Genomic DNA, 14,431 nt, shown 5'->3' with positions numbered 1-14,431 from the left:
GGCGTGACTTCAGTTGAGTAAGGCGGGGCTTCGGCTGAATAGGTGTGGCCCTGGGCGGCTTCCCCACTGGAGGGCGAGGCAGCCTCCCGCCCGGCTCGAAAAAGCCGGGCTGGTAGGCCCGGGCGGGGAGGGGCGGGACGGGGAAGTAGTTCCGTGGGGTTGCTAGACGCGGTGCTCAGCTCGTGTGGTGCTCAGCTCCTACCGCTGGGCGGGTAACAAGCGCGGATCTGGCGGAGCGCAGTGGCGCGCGAAGACAGCGAGGCAACCGGGAGCGGCTGGGCCCCCGGCGGCGCGCCCCTCGGCCGGGCCGGGAGCAGCGCCAGTCGGTGCCCCTGGCCGAGCGCGGTCCGCCTCTGTCTCAGCGATCATCTGTCCCGAGTGCGGCCAGAGGGCATGTCGGATCCACCAGGGGCGCCGCCGCCGGCGCTCGCAGGCCGCGGGTGAAGAAAAAAGCGCGGCCTCGCTCGGCCTGGAACGAAGAAGTGGCACGGAGCGAAGAGGTGACCGAGAGCGAAGAGGTGACCCTAAGCGAAGAGGTGGCCCTAAGCGAAGAGGTGGCCCAGAGTGTGGAAATGGCGGCAGCTGGGCTCATCGTGACTGTCACCCACAGTGAGCACGGGTGACCGGGTGGGCATGCTGCTGGACTACGCAAGTCTGGCGGGGTCTGTGAGTTTGGCCCCGTGTCCTCCGGAAGCGGGTGCCCTGGGTTTGTCCGGGCGTCCGGAAGTGTGGGTTTTTGTTTGTGTCCGTGGGGCTGGCTTTTGTGCAGGTCTTCTGTCAGCACACCTTTCTGTATGGCCGCTGTATTTTGTCTCAGGTCGTTTGTCTGATCCTTGACGTTCGTGCTTCACGTCGTGGTCCTGGTTGTGTGTTAGTGTGTTGCCTGCACGGTTATTGTGGGACTTTGTGTCAGCCTTGTATTTGACCATGTGTATGATTGCTGTGTTTCTGGACACCTGTGTGTGTGTGGAGTCTGAACTCATGTCCGCTGTTTGAGTGGGCCCTAGGTCCAAGCATACTCTCTGACACCCTTTGGGTCTGTCTCCTGTTGGAGTTGACACAGAACTAAACAGTCAATTCACTGGAGAGCTGAGTCCATGAGATTTCCTCAGGACCAGAAGACCCCAGGGCCTTGGAATCTGGAGGCCCTGATTCTAGATCCTGCAGTTTTGAGTGACCTTGGAATGTCTCCTTCCTAGGCATCTGGTTTCTTCTCTGTGAAGCAGAGTTGGTAACACCTGTCCCTCTGACTTTACATCTGTTGAGCAGGCTCAAGGCTTAGCCTAATGCACTGGACATAGGCTACTTCTTTACTGTCCACATACCTGGAAAAGAATTGGCACCTCTGCTCCCAAAAGAAATTTTTTGCTGTTTGAGTTTATTCACTCATTTGTCTATTTACTGAGCACCAACCATGTATGTGCCCATTGGGGAAAACAGTCCCTTGCCCATTAAAGGAGACAAAGGCCAGTATAGTATTCAGTACAGGGCAGTCCGGCCACAGGAGACCGATGGCTTGTAATGAAAAGCATGGACTTTGGAATCAGATCCAAGGTCAAGTTCTGATTCCATTCGGGTCTCCATAGTCAGTTCTCAACTGGACTGAACTCACAGTTTGCTTATCTGTGAAATGGGAAATAATAGGTAGTACCTACTTCATAGGGTTGTTTTGAGGATTAAATGAAATAATGTGTGAAATAAGCCCAGTCAGCCCCTTGTGCATGTTAAGTCCTTAAAATATTAGTTGATACCACTAATTTGTTAGTTATTGTTATAATAGAGGAAACAAAAATCCTTGAGCAGATCACCAGAGGAAAGCCGGGCAGATGGGGGGAGAGGCTGTTTGGAGTAAATGGCACAGGAACTGGGTCTTGAAGACTGGGTAAATAAATATAATAAAATGTCAGTCTGTATTGGTTTATGTGAAAGAATTTTCTTCATCGAACGCTTTTCTCTCTTTCGAAGGCAATGAGAAGCATGACCTTCATGTTACTCCGCAACAGGGCAGTAGTGAACCAACTGTGCAAGACCTGGCCCAGGTTGTTGAAGAGGCCACAGGGGTCCCGCTACCTTTTCAGAAACTCATATTTAAGGGTAGGCATTTCTCTTCCAACTTTGAGCCCTTATGGCTAAATGGCCTATTTAAATAAAATAAACTGTTTTACCTTACCTGTTGGTAACTCTCAGTTTTTCAAACTGGGATTCTTATTTGCTGTTTGAGTTTATTCACTCATTTGTCTCTTTACTGAGCACCAACCAGGTATCTGCCCAGGTGTGTCCAGTGGGAAAGACTTAGAGGAAAAAAACAGTCATTTATTCCTTCAGCAAATATTTATTGAAGACCTATCGTGTACTGGATGCTTCCAAACATTTGGTCAAGTATTAGAGTTGAAGTTATATGAGGGTGGCAGAAATCTTACATTTTTGATGACACACATAGGCAGTCTTGCCCAGCTAAGTGAGATCCTCTTCCCATTGTATGGTCATACCGTACTCCCTACCGCTTCAGCATAACTTGTATTGAAATTACTGTTAAATAATTATTTTCATATTTGCTGACCATTTGATTTTTCTGTTAGAATAACAAACTCTGTGAGGGCAAAGATACTGCTATATGTCCAATGCTCAGCATAGTGCTGACACAGAAAGGGTGTTGAATGAACAAACTTACCAGGGGCCTGGCTGTGACAGGCCCAGTGGATAATGCTGATTTCATCCAAGACCCACTCCCGGTCTTCCCATTGCAATGGGAACCCATTATTTTGGTGTCAGTGGCAGTGGGGCCAGATTTTTCCCATTTGGTGCCTGTCTTAATGGGATAATTTATACTTCATAAATGTAACTCTTTGTCTTTTTAAAAACATTTCATTTTAGAATTATAAACGCAGTAGAAATCCAAGTTTTAAAATGGAGGAAACCAAAGAAGAGAATGTTCTCCTGGATAAAACCCCTCATAACATTTCAGCATATTTCTATCCAGTCTTTTTGTTTGTTTGTCGGTCCTGTCATCTGGTAGTAATGGGTTCTTGTTTGTTTTTTTTGTTTTTTTAGTTGACAAAACTAGGATCATATTGATTATAGTTTTTATAACATTTGTTTCTTTATGACACTGGGTATTCAATATTTATTGTGGCATTGAAGTTTCTGGAATAAATGAGCTTTAATGCCTACAAAGTGTTCTGTTGTACTGATGTATAGTTAATCGGTGTAGTTAATCAGTGTCCTATTCCTAAATTTTTGGCTCTTTCCAATTTCTATTATGAATAAGGTTGCAGTGAAAATTATTGTATAACAGTAATTGTGCAAGACATGTCCAGTTATTTGTTTAGGATAAACATCTGAAGTGAAATTACTAGGTCAAGACACTTCTAAAAACATTACACCAATTTATCCTCTTTTATTTAGTGAACACAATTGTTTATCTCCTGTAGCCTTGCTGAAATCTATTTTCAGTGTTGTGCAATTGTTACAACTTAGCATAACTTTCTTCTCTTCAGGAAAATCTCTGAAGGAAATGGAGAAGCCGTTGTCTGCACTTGGAATACAAAATGGTTGCCGGGTCATGTTAATTGGGAAAAAGGTAAACTGCTTTTTTCACCAGGATACCTCCAAATCAAATTGACTAAGGTCTTTTATGCATAGTTGTGTTTAGAAGAACAAATTGGTGGACGCAGATTCTATATTGGTGAAATAGCTCTCTCTAAAAAGATGTCGTCTTTGTTTGATGGGATTACCAGGTTTGTTGTCAGTGGGCCCTCTGGAGCCCATTGGGTAAGGTTTTCGCTCTGGAAGTTGGGAGCAGTTGTGTTGCCTCAGTAACTCAGCTTTTGTGTTAATGGTGGAATCTCAGTCTGGTTAAATAGGTGCCCGAGGCAGGCCTTACTCACTTGGAGGGAATTTGCAAGAGAATATTTTGTAGGTTTTAAAAATAGGTACTCTGTGCAAGTTTTAGGAGCTTCTCTCCCTTTAAACACCCTTTTTTACTAAAGTCTCACACAGGAAAACAGTCTGGCTGGAAAGAAAGGTTCAGACTAAAGAACTGAGGGAGAAAAAGATGGTTGGTGACAGGTGAGGACAGTAGCTAGCCTCTGGGGCGATGAGAGAGGGCCATGGCCAGGCCTGCATTGTGACACAATGTAATTGTTGGTCAGATGAAGACATTCCCTCACTCTGAGTGAGGTGACTGACTCAGTGGAAAGAGGGCAGAGATTAGCAACATGGAGGCAAAGAAAATCTAGTCCACACTTGGAACTGCCAGGGGACTGGCGCTTAGGATTTGGCCATAGAGATGAATGTGAAGAGTTTGGGATAGTGTAAGAGTAGGAAGCGGCTGGCCCTGGCTACCAATTGTTTAGGTGAGAGAAGGGGAAATATTCTGGATTCCTTGCTCAAGGGTCAGGGAGAATGGTGACGGGGAAGAGGCAGACTCACAGGTTGAGGTTGGAGAAGCTATAGGACCCTGATTGGAGCTGTTCTGAGTTGTGTGGCGCCAGCTCTGATTCAACTCTCAGCTCCACCTCTTTTGGGCTATGTGACCTTAAGTTACTTTACAATAACCTCAGTTTCATCATCTAAAATAGTACCTACCTCATTGTGTGTGGTAAGGCTTAAAACACTAATACGGGTAAAGTGCTGAGGCCCATGCCTGGCATAGAGGGAATGCTAAATAAAAGTATCATCATCATCATCATCATATTCCAAGGGGGAACTCAGTGGGTGACTTTTTGGAATTCTGTTTAAAGGAATAGTAGAATTCCACCTGTCTCGCCATTCTGGACTCCTCACAGATGTTCACTGTAATTCATTCACCCTTCAGGCTTCTGTCTGGCTGTTGATGATCAGCCCCAGGCTGAGGTTGAATCTGGCTCCATTCTGTGAATCCAAGCTGTCAGCGCCTTCGCCAGAATGTTTATCTAATGCCTTCTTTCCAGTCTACAGTCTTCATAAATGGAAAGAAAACCTTAATGTATAACCCTCTAGCTTACTTTCCAAGAAGTAGCAGAGTTAAGACTTTTTCTAGATGAGTAGTTTAGCCCAATTGTCGTCAGATTTCTCTTCCTGACAGAATACTGTTCCTGGTGATCACTGGCTTCATTTTATTCTTACACATTTTAGAATAGTCCAGAGGAAGAGGCTGAACTAAAGAAGTTGAAAGATTTGGAGAAGTCTGTGGAGAAGATTGCTCACCAACTGGAAGAGTTGAACAAGGAGCTTACTGGAATCCAGCAGGTAACTCTCTGTGGACTTTGACTTTATCTTCTCTAAGAATTTTGTGGAGATACAAATGTGGTTATGAGGGCAGGCTCTGTCGTCAGACTCCCTTGGTTCATATTCTGGCTCAACCCTTTCTATCACTGTGAGCAAGTTTGCCTTTGTCTAGAGTTCCTAATCTGTAAAAAGGAGAAAATGATGGTACCTCCCTTTCAGGATTGTTGTGACGATTAAATAATGCAGTTTGAGCTTGAGACATGCTAAGTGCTTTGTAAGTGTTATCATCGTTATTTTCAAACCCCAGCCAGCATCCATTTATGCTCCTAGGAGAGCACCTGCCGTGCTAGGATCATATATTGTCTGAAATAGAATACGTAACTTCTCTCAGTCTAGTTGTTATAATGTGTTTAGCAAAACAAAGAACATTGTTGATCCATAGGACATCCAAGTTGAGTATGATCTTAGTGGGATGCGGTCATCTAATTCAATTGCTTGTATTAGAGATAGGGTACTGAAACCAAGTAAAGATTAGAAACAGCCCCACACTACTTATTTCTTTTAGACCTCCTCATTTTGTAACATTAATGGATGTATGTTTGTGTTTTAATTACAAAAGTAATACATGCTGATTATACATAACTTTTAAATAAACGTGAGCACTAGTAGGGAAAACAAAAATGTTCTGTAAGCCCTCCACTCAAAGATAACCATTACTAAAAACTGGAATCTGTTTTTCCATCTTAAAAAAAAAATTAGTATGATGTCATATACACTTTGTAAATGGTTCTTTTATTGGATTAAAAAATTGAACATTTTCCTATGTCATTAAAAATGATCATACTTTTCAAAGCTTGCATAACATTTTATCATTTTTGAATGTATCATGGTTTACCTAACCAAGTCTCCATTGTTCATCACCAAACATAATTTTACCATTTTGCATAATGCTTCTTTGAATGACCTTGAACATAAATCCTTTTTGACTATTGCTGATTTTTTTGGTAAAATAAATTCTTTGATTTGGAATTGCTGGCTAATATTTACTGCATGTTATTAAATCTCTCTGTGCAACTTTCGGCTTTCATAAACATCCTCAAAGATCCCTGTTGTCACCAGCTAAACTGTTCATTTGGCCAACAATGTGAATAAACAGCAAGACAATTTAATATAAATAATATAAGTGCTGCCATTAGTTAGCATATGTCTGTGTCAGGAATTTTATTTAGGGTCTATATATAGTCACCTTTATCCTCACAGTAATCGTATGGGGTGTGGGTGTCATAATCTCCATTTTAAAAATGAGGGCACTGAGGCACCGATAGGTTAAATAACTTGCTCAAGCTCATAAGCCAGAAAATGGCAGTCAGAATTCGAGCCCAGACCTGTCAAACTCTAACCCCTGTGCTCTTAATGCAGGTACATGTGCTCTTGTGTGTAGGTATATGCTTCTGGCTTCTCCAGAGCCAGGCTGCAGGAGGCATTTGCAGCCCCAGTGGGCCAAATGACATAGAATGGCCTATTTCATGGCTCAGGGCAGCCCACTGCCAGCTTTTCTGTTTTTTTCCAAGAGATAAAGTAGTAGGTCTAAAGTCTGGCCCAGCCTGTTGGGGGGAATGTGGGTTCATGATGTGGCTGCTTCATCAGTGCCTTGGGTTGGAGTTTTCCATCAGCCTCAAGAAACCCTTGCAAGAATGCATTGTTTCTCCACAGGGTTTTCTGGCCAAGGATTTGCAAGCTGAAGCTCTCTGCAAACTCGATAGGAGAGTAAAAGCCACAATTGAGCAGTTTATGAAGATTCTGGAGGAGATTGACACACTAGTAAGTAAATACTCAGCTGAGCAGAACTAGTTTCCTTTGACTACATTTTCAGTTGCACTCTTTCAGTAACTCACCCTATCGCCTTAATATATTGAACACCTGCTGTATTGCAGACATTGCTAGGTCCTCTGTGAATACACAGAAAGACAAGACAGTTCCTGATTTCTAGTCACTTACATTCCACCAACATAGAGCTTTTGTCATTTTTATTGGTGTATACTAGTAGCATCTAATCCTCACGAAGCTGGGATCCAAATGATCCATGGTCTCATGGTCAGAGAAACACAGGGCTTCACTTTCGTGATACTCACGTGACTGATATTCCACTGAGCTCATTACCTGTATGGAATTCATCCAGATCTAGCTCTTGTGAGGTTGTTGGGAATCATTGACACTGTTTCCTTTTACAAATGATGGTAATGATATCTCTAGCCTGGTGCCTCATTCTTTTTTACTTAAAGTCTTGTTACCTAAAGTTGTCTATTAAAGTCTGATTTATAACCAGTTGGTTATATTAGGTTGGTGCAAAAGTAATTGCGGTTTAAAAGGTTAAAAATAATTGTAAAAACTACAATTACTTTTGCACCAACCTAATATTAACATCTTCACCCCAATGCATTTGACAAGTTGGACCAGCTTTTTTCTTTCAATTATAGATGACATTCAATATTATTTTATATTAGTTTCAGGTGTACAGCATAGTGGTTAGACATTTATATAATTTAGGAAGTGATCCCCCTGATAAGTCTAGTATCCACCTGGCATTATACATAGTTATTACAATATTATTGACTGTATTTCCTATGCTGTACTTTACATCTCTGTGACTGTTTTGTAACTACCAATTTGTATTTCTTAATCCCTTCACGTTTTTCACCCATCCTCTCAACCCTCCTCCCTGCTGGCAACCATCAGTTTGTTGTCTGTTTCTATGAATCTGTTTCTGTTTTGTTTGTTCATTTATTTTGTTCTTTGGATTCCACATATAAGTTAATCATATGGTATTTTTCTTTCTGTCTGACTTATTTCACTTAGTATAATACCCTCTAGGTCCATCCATGTTGTCTCATAATGCCTCATTCTTGAGGTTGAATTACTCTGCTTGGGATTCTGTGGAGGGTGAGAGAGTTTGAAAAAAAGAAGCAGAAGGTGCTTTTCCTGCCACAATGAGATCATGGTCTGGCCAGGACATGGTATCCATACATAGGAAACAGTGAAAGGACAAAGTCTGTGTTGTACGAGGTCTGGCAATTAAGTTTGCAAACTTGCCACCGTGTGCTGACATTGGCCGCACTGTACAAACAGCTTGGTAAGGTTTCATAACTTTGGTATATCAGTTACTCACAGCTGTGTTCGTGTCGACATGTGGTGGTGTCTTGCTGAGTGGTGTTCATTATTGTTGTCGCATGTTTTTGTGTGCCGTTGTGAGAATGTCTGAGCTTGAATTAGAGCAACAAACAAACATTAAATTTCTCATTAAACGTGTCAAGAGTGGAAGTGAAATCAGGAACATGTTACTCCAAGTTTATGGGGATAATGCCATGAAGAAAACGGCAGTGTACAAATGGATTAAATGTTTTCCTGAGGGGAGAGAATGCATCACTGATGAAGAGAGGTCAGGGCAGCCAGTAACAAGCAGAAGTGATGAAAACATTGCAAAAATTCATCGAATTGTGCGTCAAAATCATGGCTAACTGTGAGAAGCATAGCAGACCAAATAAACATTGATAGAGAAACAGGAAAATCTTAACCGAAAATTTTGGCATAAGAAAGGTGTGTGCAAAATGGTTCCGAAGGAGCTCACTGATGAACAAAAGCAAAAGAGAGTCAAAGTTTGCCAAGATCTTTTGGAGAGGCAAGGCGGTGTTTTGGGCTGTGTTATCACTGGTAATGAAACATGGGTGTACCAATAAGACCCTGAAACAAAGCATCAAAGTGCACAATGGAAGTCAGCCAATTCTCCATGACCAAAAAAGTTCCGTCAGTCCAAAACAAGTCAAAATGATGTTGCTAAACCTTTTTTGATATCAGAGGCATTATTCATTATGAATTTGTACCAACTGGACAAATAGTTAACCAAGTTTACTATTTAGAAGTGCTGAAAGGCTGCATGAAAAAGACGAAAACTACCTGAATTTTTTGCCAACAATTCATGGCTCTTACATCATGACAATACACCAGCTCACACGGCACTGTCTGTGAGGGAGTTTTTAGCCAGTAAACAAATACATGTATTGGAACATTCACCCTACTCACCTGATCTGGCCCCCAATGACTTCTTCCTTTACCCGAAGATAAAGGGAATATTGAAAGGAAGACATTTTGATGACATTCAGGACATCAAGGGTAATATGACGACAGCTCTGATGGCCATTCCAGAAAGAGTTCCAGAATTGCTTTGAAGGGTAGACTAGGCGCTGGCGTCGGTGCATAGCTTCCCAAGGGGTGTACTTCGAAGGTGACTATAGTGATATTCAGCAATGAGGTATGTAGCACTTTTTCTAGGATGAGTTCACGAACTTAATTGTCAGACCTCGTAGATCAGTTTCTATGGCCCAGACACTGAGAACAAAGGGAGCTTTTATAGGAACAAGAACCATAGAAGGAGCATGGAGGATACAGACCCAGAGAAATGATTCCTGAAAATGCATGTCTCATTCACAGTGGTGACCTATGACCTATTTGGTATACTGTGGGTATTTCTGATGTGTTCTTATATCATTTTCACTGGAGATCATTTATGTGTCAACTTATTCTCCCGTAGATTCTGCCAGAAAATTTCAAAGACAGTAGACTGAAAAGGAAGGGTTTGGTGAAAAGGGTTCAGGTGAGTTATGTGATAGAGCATTATAAAGTGTAATGTGTTGGTGTGTGTGTTTATCTGTTCAAAATAGGATATAGTAGAATTGTGTGTGGCTTCTTTTGGTTGTTACTCAGCATGAACCCAGAACATGAGAATTGTTCCTTTCTCGTCCCTGTCATTATAGATCTGAATTTAAACTAATTGGGAAGGAAGATCACTGGAGAGCAGATCAGGCTGACACACAAGTCAGGGAGGCACTATTCATATGTACAGTGCCCCCTGAAATTGTACAGTTGCAGTGACAAGCCTTCCTGTCCTCACCACCCTTTTGGGGGTTGTGGGCCTAGAGCATTGTCGGAAACCCTGGTCCTTCGCAACCTTCTACTTCCCTCTCCTTACTTTGGAGCCCAGGCCATCCCTGCACAGCCTGTTTCAGCCTGAGTCAGTCACCCGTGGGTTCCCCAGAATGGCTGAGCACAGAGCCGTGCGTGGGCAGGGATTGGCCAGCCCTGGATGGGCCCTCACTGCATTGTACCTTTAGGCATTCCTGGCTGACTGCGACTCAGTGGAGCAGAACATCTGCCAGGAGACGGAGCGGCTGCAATCCACAAACTTGGCCCTGGCCGAATGAGGTGAGGTGGAGAGAGGCTGTACTGCCCTGAAGATCCGCATCACCAGCTCTGCCCTCTCTGAGATAGAAGTCACGTGATTCCTCTAGGGTTGCTGGGGACAATTGGCCAATTGCCAGTTTTCCTTCTCCTACACCTGTTCTCAGTGAACGAGTATTGTCTTTACAATCTTAAGTAGAGCTCCTGTCTGTTTTCTCACTCTGTCTCTGTGCAGCTGCATTGTCCAGCAGCCCACCTTGTCTGGGGAGGGCCTCCCCTGACCACTTCTTCCCTGCTCTTTTGACCCTTGGGCTGGTGAGAGCTCTCATTTGTCCTGAGGTAGTTCGGGTTTATAGGCCACCCTGGTCTTCAGACACATGAAGCCTTTTTGCCCTTGTGATCCCGTAGCCCAGAACCACTGGAAGGTTGTATTTAGTCAGGAATATTGGCAATGGCTCGGAACAGATGTTTGGCACAATAGTAGTCCAAGTACCCCTCGTTGTGACCTAATTCCTGAGTAGCTGGCCGGGTTGTTGGTTCACAGACCCTGTCATCTCCCAGTGACCCTGTCCAGCCACAGGCCATCTCAGGAGATCTCAGGGGGCCATTCCTGGGGTGGGGCCTGTGGTTGATGTATGGACTTCCTTGACCCCAAGCAAATCTTTAGAAGGTTAGAACCCAGTGTTGACTGAGTCTCTGCTTGAAACCAGGCCAGAACCAGAGTGAGTAAAGCAAGCAACCATAAACTTCTCAGGAGTTCCTTCAAAGGCATTTCTGTTAGCCGTACCCATCAGAGATCTACATTTCCTTCAAGGCTGTTCCTGTCCTTTTTGTGGCCTCCCCCACACCACACACACCCCTTGTTATTTAAAAAAAAAAAAAAGTTTGTATACAAATCAGAAGTAGAAGAGTGTTTAAACTTTTTTTTGTTGAAGTATGAGAAGCAAAAAGCCTCTGTGTTTCTAGTTGTTATTTTAATAAAGTCAAGAGTGGCCCTGTGTGCCAGAACTCTTAAACTGGTCAGCTGCTGTCACCTCATTTTTTCACATGGTGCCCAGGAGTCAGAGGCTCCTAACAGGCCACTCTGAAGCCAACCTTATTTGGCTGAGAGGTCATCACTGAAGTCCCAGGAATTTAGGACTGCGTGGGTGGGACCTAGGATAAGGTGGTGGTGGGGTGGAGAAGTGGATGAGGCTCAGGGCCCAGCCCATCCTACCCCCAGCTGTAATCAGAGCAGTTCAGTACTTCCTGTTTTTATGTTACAGTAGCTATGTGGCCTTGGGCCACAGTGTTTAATGAGAAGTTACTGTGGGTCAGATACTGTTTTAAGTACTTTAGATGTATTAGTCATTTAATCCTCATACAACCCAGGAGGTAGACAGATAATATCCCATTTTAGAGATGAGGAAACAGAGAGCTTAGGTAATTTGCTCAAGGACATAGAGTAAGTGGCAAAGCCAGGACACCAAAGCCAGAACACCAAGCTGGGCGTTTTGATTCAGAGCCTATGCTCTTACTCTCTACTGTATTGCCTCCCAGTCGACACAGAGTGGTATGTTCTCACTTTCTCTCTTCTCACTCTATTTATCTCCCATGTTGGTCTCCACTTCCTCTCTGTCCCTCTCCAGAGCATCATGAGTGATCATAAAGTACAAATCTTACCATGTCAGTTCCCTGCTTAAAAACCTCCAATGGCCTCCCAGTTCTGTTAGGATAAAGGCCAGCGTCCTTACCGTATGCTCTCTCCCATCTCATCTCAGGCCTCCCTCCTGTTTGCTCTCTGCAGTCAGCCACTCTGGTCTTTATTCAGGTCCTCAGATGCTCTGTACACTCTCCTTTCCTGGAGTTTTTGCACATGCTATTCTTCTTGGACAGCTCCTTACACCCTTCTTCCCCTCCCCCACTCCCCTTCCTAGGTAACTCCTATTCACCCTTCAGAACTTAACTCAAATGTGTCTTCTGTGGAAAAACCTCACTTACTGTCTGAGAATTTATCAAGCTCCCTCTCACAGTTTGCCATAACTTTTCTTTCATGTATCATAGTCTGTCATGATTTATTTATGGGATTATTTGATTTAATACATATTTGCCTTTAACACTTGACTATAAAATTCTTTGGATTAAGGAGCTTCTTTGTCTTATTAATAGGAGATTTGAAACACAGTGTCTGCTTTATAGTATCTAGGTACTCAACAAATTTTTGGAGAATGAATGAATGTTGAACATATACATCAAGAGTGAAAATCCTGGGGTGGCCGGATGGCTCAGTTGGTTAGAGCGTGAACTCTGAACAACAGGGTTGACAGTTCGATTCCCACATGGGCCAATGAGCTATCCCCTCCACAATTGGATTGAAGACAACGAGCTGCCGCTGAGCTTCCAGAGGGGCGGCTGGATGGCTCAGTTGGTTAGAGCGCGAGCTCTCAACCACAAGGTTGCCGGTTCAATTCCCGCATGGGATGGTGGGCTGCGGCCCCTGCAACTAAAGATTAAAAACAACGGCTGGACTTGGAGCTGAGCTGCACCCTCCACAACTAGATTGAAGGACAATGACTTGGAGCTGATGGGCCCTGGAGAAACACACTATTCCACAATACTCCCCAATAAAAATTTTATTAAAAAAAAAAAAGTGAAAATCCCACAGCTACACTTGGTGACTGAAGCTCTGTCAGCACCAATTTTTTGGTCCCAGGAATTTATAGCATCAACAGCCATCATCTTAAGGGCTGAAAAAAAAAAGAGTCCCTAAAGCATGGGCTGCCTGGTAGATGTGCAGGATGGCGACTGGGGCCTGTACACATGCCCACTCACACAGACCTGCCCATCCACAGGGCATCTCTGCCTGTGAACAGGGAGAGAACATCTCTTCACATCTCTTGTCAGTTGCCCCCTTTCCTGGGACATTATCAGTCCTACTGCAGGGGAACAAATGGGGCTCCGTGATCCCACAAACTTCCTCAGCTTCGCGGAGCTGGAAGATTCTTCCATACATGATCTATTTAGTCAACAATTTCCATTTATCCTCCTTAAAGGTTAACTCCTCTGAGAAGCCCTTTTTCGTCTGATAGTTGGGCCTCTTTTAGTTAAAAGTACCAGAAACCTAATTTCAAAGAGATTGTTGAAACGGAAAATTTATTGGCAGGATGTCAAGTTATCCCATGTAACTGGAAAGTTGAAGGACAGCTGGGCTTCAGGAAGTCAAAGACTGCACAGAATCACTCTCCATATATCTTTCTTTGTATATCAGCATCATTCCCTCAATCCTGCTTTTTCCACAAAGTAGGAAACATGACTTCCAGGAGCTCCCGTTTCGCACCTCATAGCCTCACTGCCAGAGAGGAACTGCCTCTGTTTCCTTGTTTCCAATTTGAAAAATCCTGAAGAAACTTTTGGCCAAATCAGCAATGGCCAGGTCAGCAGAGTCACTTGCCATTGATGGGGACTTTAGGGGTCCCCACTTATGTTTCAGGGTGGTTCCCAGAGACAGGGCCATAGTTTCCATATCTGTAAAGTGAGGAATTAGGTATTTTTTCCACTGTGGTGCCTGGCACATTGCTCAGATGTAACCTCTGTGATTCCTCATTGTGTAAGCGGAAACCTGGAAGGGCTTCATCTAGGGAGAAGCTTGGCTGAGCTTTGCCACTTGGGTGTAAGAGGGGAGTCCCACTTAGAGCAGAGATTTTTAGATGATGCAAATATACATCCTCCTTCTACAGTCAGTGAGCTCCTAATTTTCAGCTTAGCCCATGGCCAACCAGCTAAAAATTTGATTTCCCAATCTCCTTGCGCTAGCATGGACCAGAGACTACATTTTAGCCAATGGGATGGAAACAGAGTGCGTACATCTTAAGGGAAGTATCTTCAGAAGCAGCAGTGTGCCTTTTCCTCTCTGTGGGCTGGAATGCAGACATGGCTGGATTTGGAGCAGCTGTCTTGGACCTTGAGGTGGAAACTGACAAGGATGGCAGAGTAATAATACAGAAGGAGCATG

The 14,431-nt window shown here is 43.8% G+C and overlaps 1 protein-coding gene across 2 annotated transcripts; it reads left to right on the top strand.

Annotated features, from left to right (window-relative positions):
- Positions 1 to 433: 433 nt before the first annotated feature.
- On the top strand, positions 434 to 12,804 carry BAG1 (BAG cochaperone 1). Of its 2 annotated transcripts, XM_033122414.1 has the most exons (8): positions 434 to 609; positions 1,966 to 2,094; positions 3,498 to 3,580; positions 5,116 to 5,229; positions 6,922 to 7,029; positions 9,794 to 9,856; positions 10,374 to 10,464; positions 12,619 to 12,804. In XM_033122414.1, the coding sequence occupies exons 1-7, from the start codon at positions 573 to 575 to the stop codon at positions 10,461 to 10,463; spliced, it is 624 nt and encodes a 207-aa protein (XP_032978305.1). In that variant the 5' UTR covers positions 434 to 572; the 3' UTR covers position 10,464; positions 12,619 to 12,804. The 2 variants fall into 2 exon arrangements, with proteins under 2 accessions (XP_032978305.1, XP_032978306.1); XM_033122415.1 differs by lacking the exons at positions 10,374 to 10,464; positions 12,619 to 12,804 and adding an exon at positions 10,017 to 10,357.
- Positions 12,805 to 14,431: the final 1,627 nt, after the last annotated feature.

The sequence above is a fragment of the Rhinolophus ferrumequinum genome, chromosome 12 (genome assembly GCF_004115265.2).
Source record: "Rhinolophus ferrumequinum isolate MPI-CBG mRhiFer1 chromosome 12, mRhiFer1_v1.p, whole genome shotgun sequence".
Lineage (NCBI taxonomy): Eukaryota > Metazoa > Chordata > Mammalia > Chiroptera > Rhinolophidae > Rhinolophus > Rhinolophus ferrumequinum.
Note: the sequence above shows the minus strand (reverse complement) of the source record. Positions and strands in the feature narration are given on the sequence as shown.

What these genes read in the sequence shown, in the direction of transcription:
- BAG1 (XM_033122414.1), top strand. Translation starts at nt 573, where the DNA reads ATGGCGGCAGCTGGGCTCATCGTGACTGTCACCCACA. An exon ending in TCATGTTAATTGGGAAAAAG is followed by an intron (nt 3,581 to 5,115) that starts GTAAACTGCTTT and finishes TACACATTTTAG; the next exon opens with AATAGTCCAGAGGAAGAGGC. An exon ending in GTTTGGTGAAAAGGGTTCAG is followed by an intron (nt 9,857 to 10,373) that starts GTGAGTTATGTG and finishes TTGTACCTTTAG; the next exon opens with GCATTCCTGGCTGACTGCGA.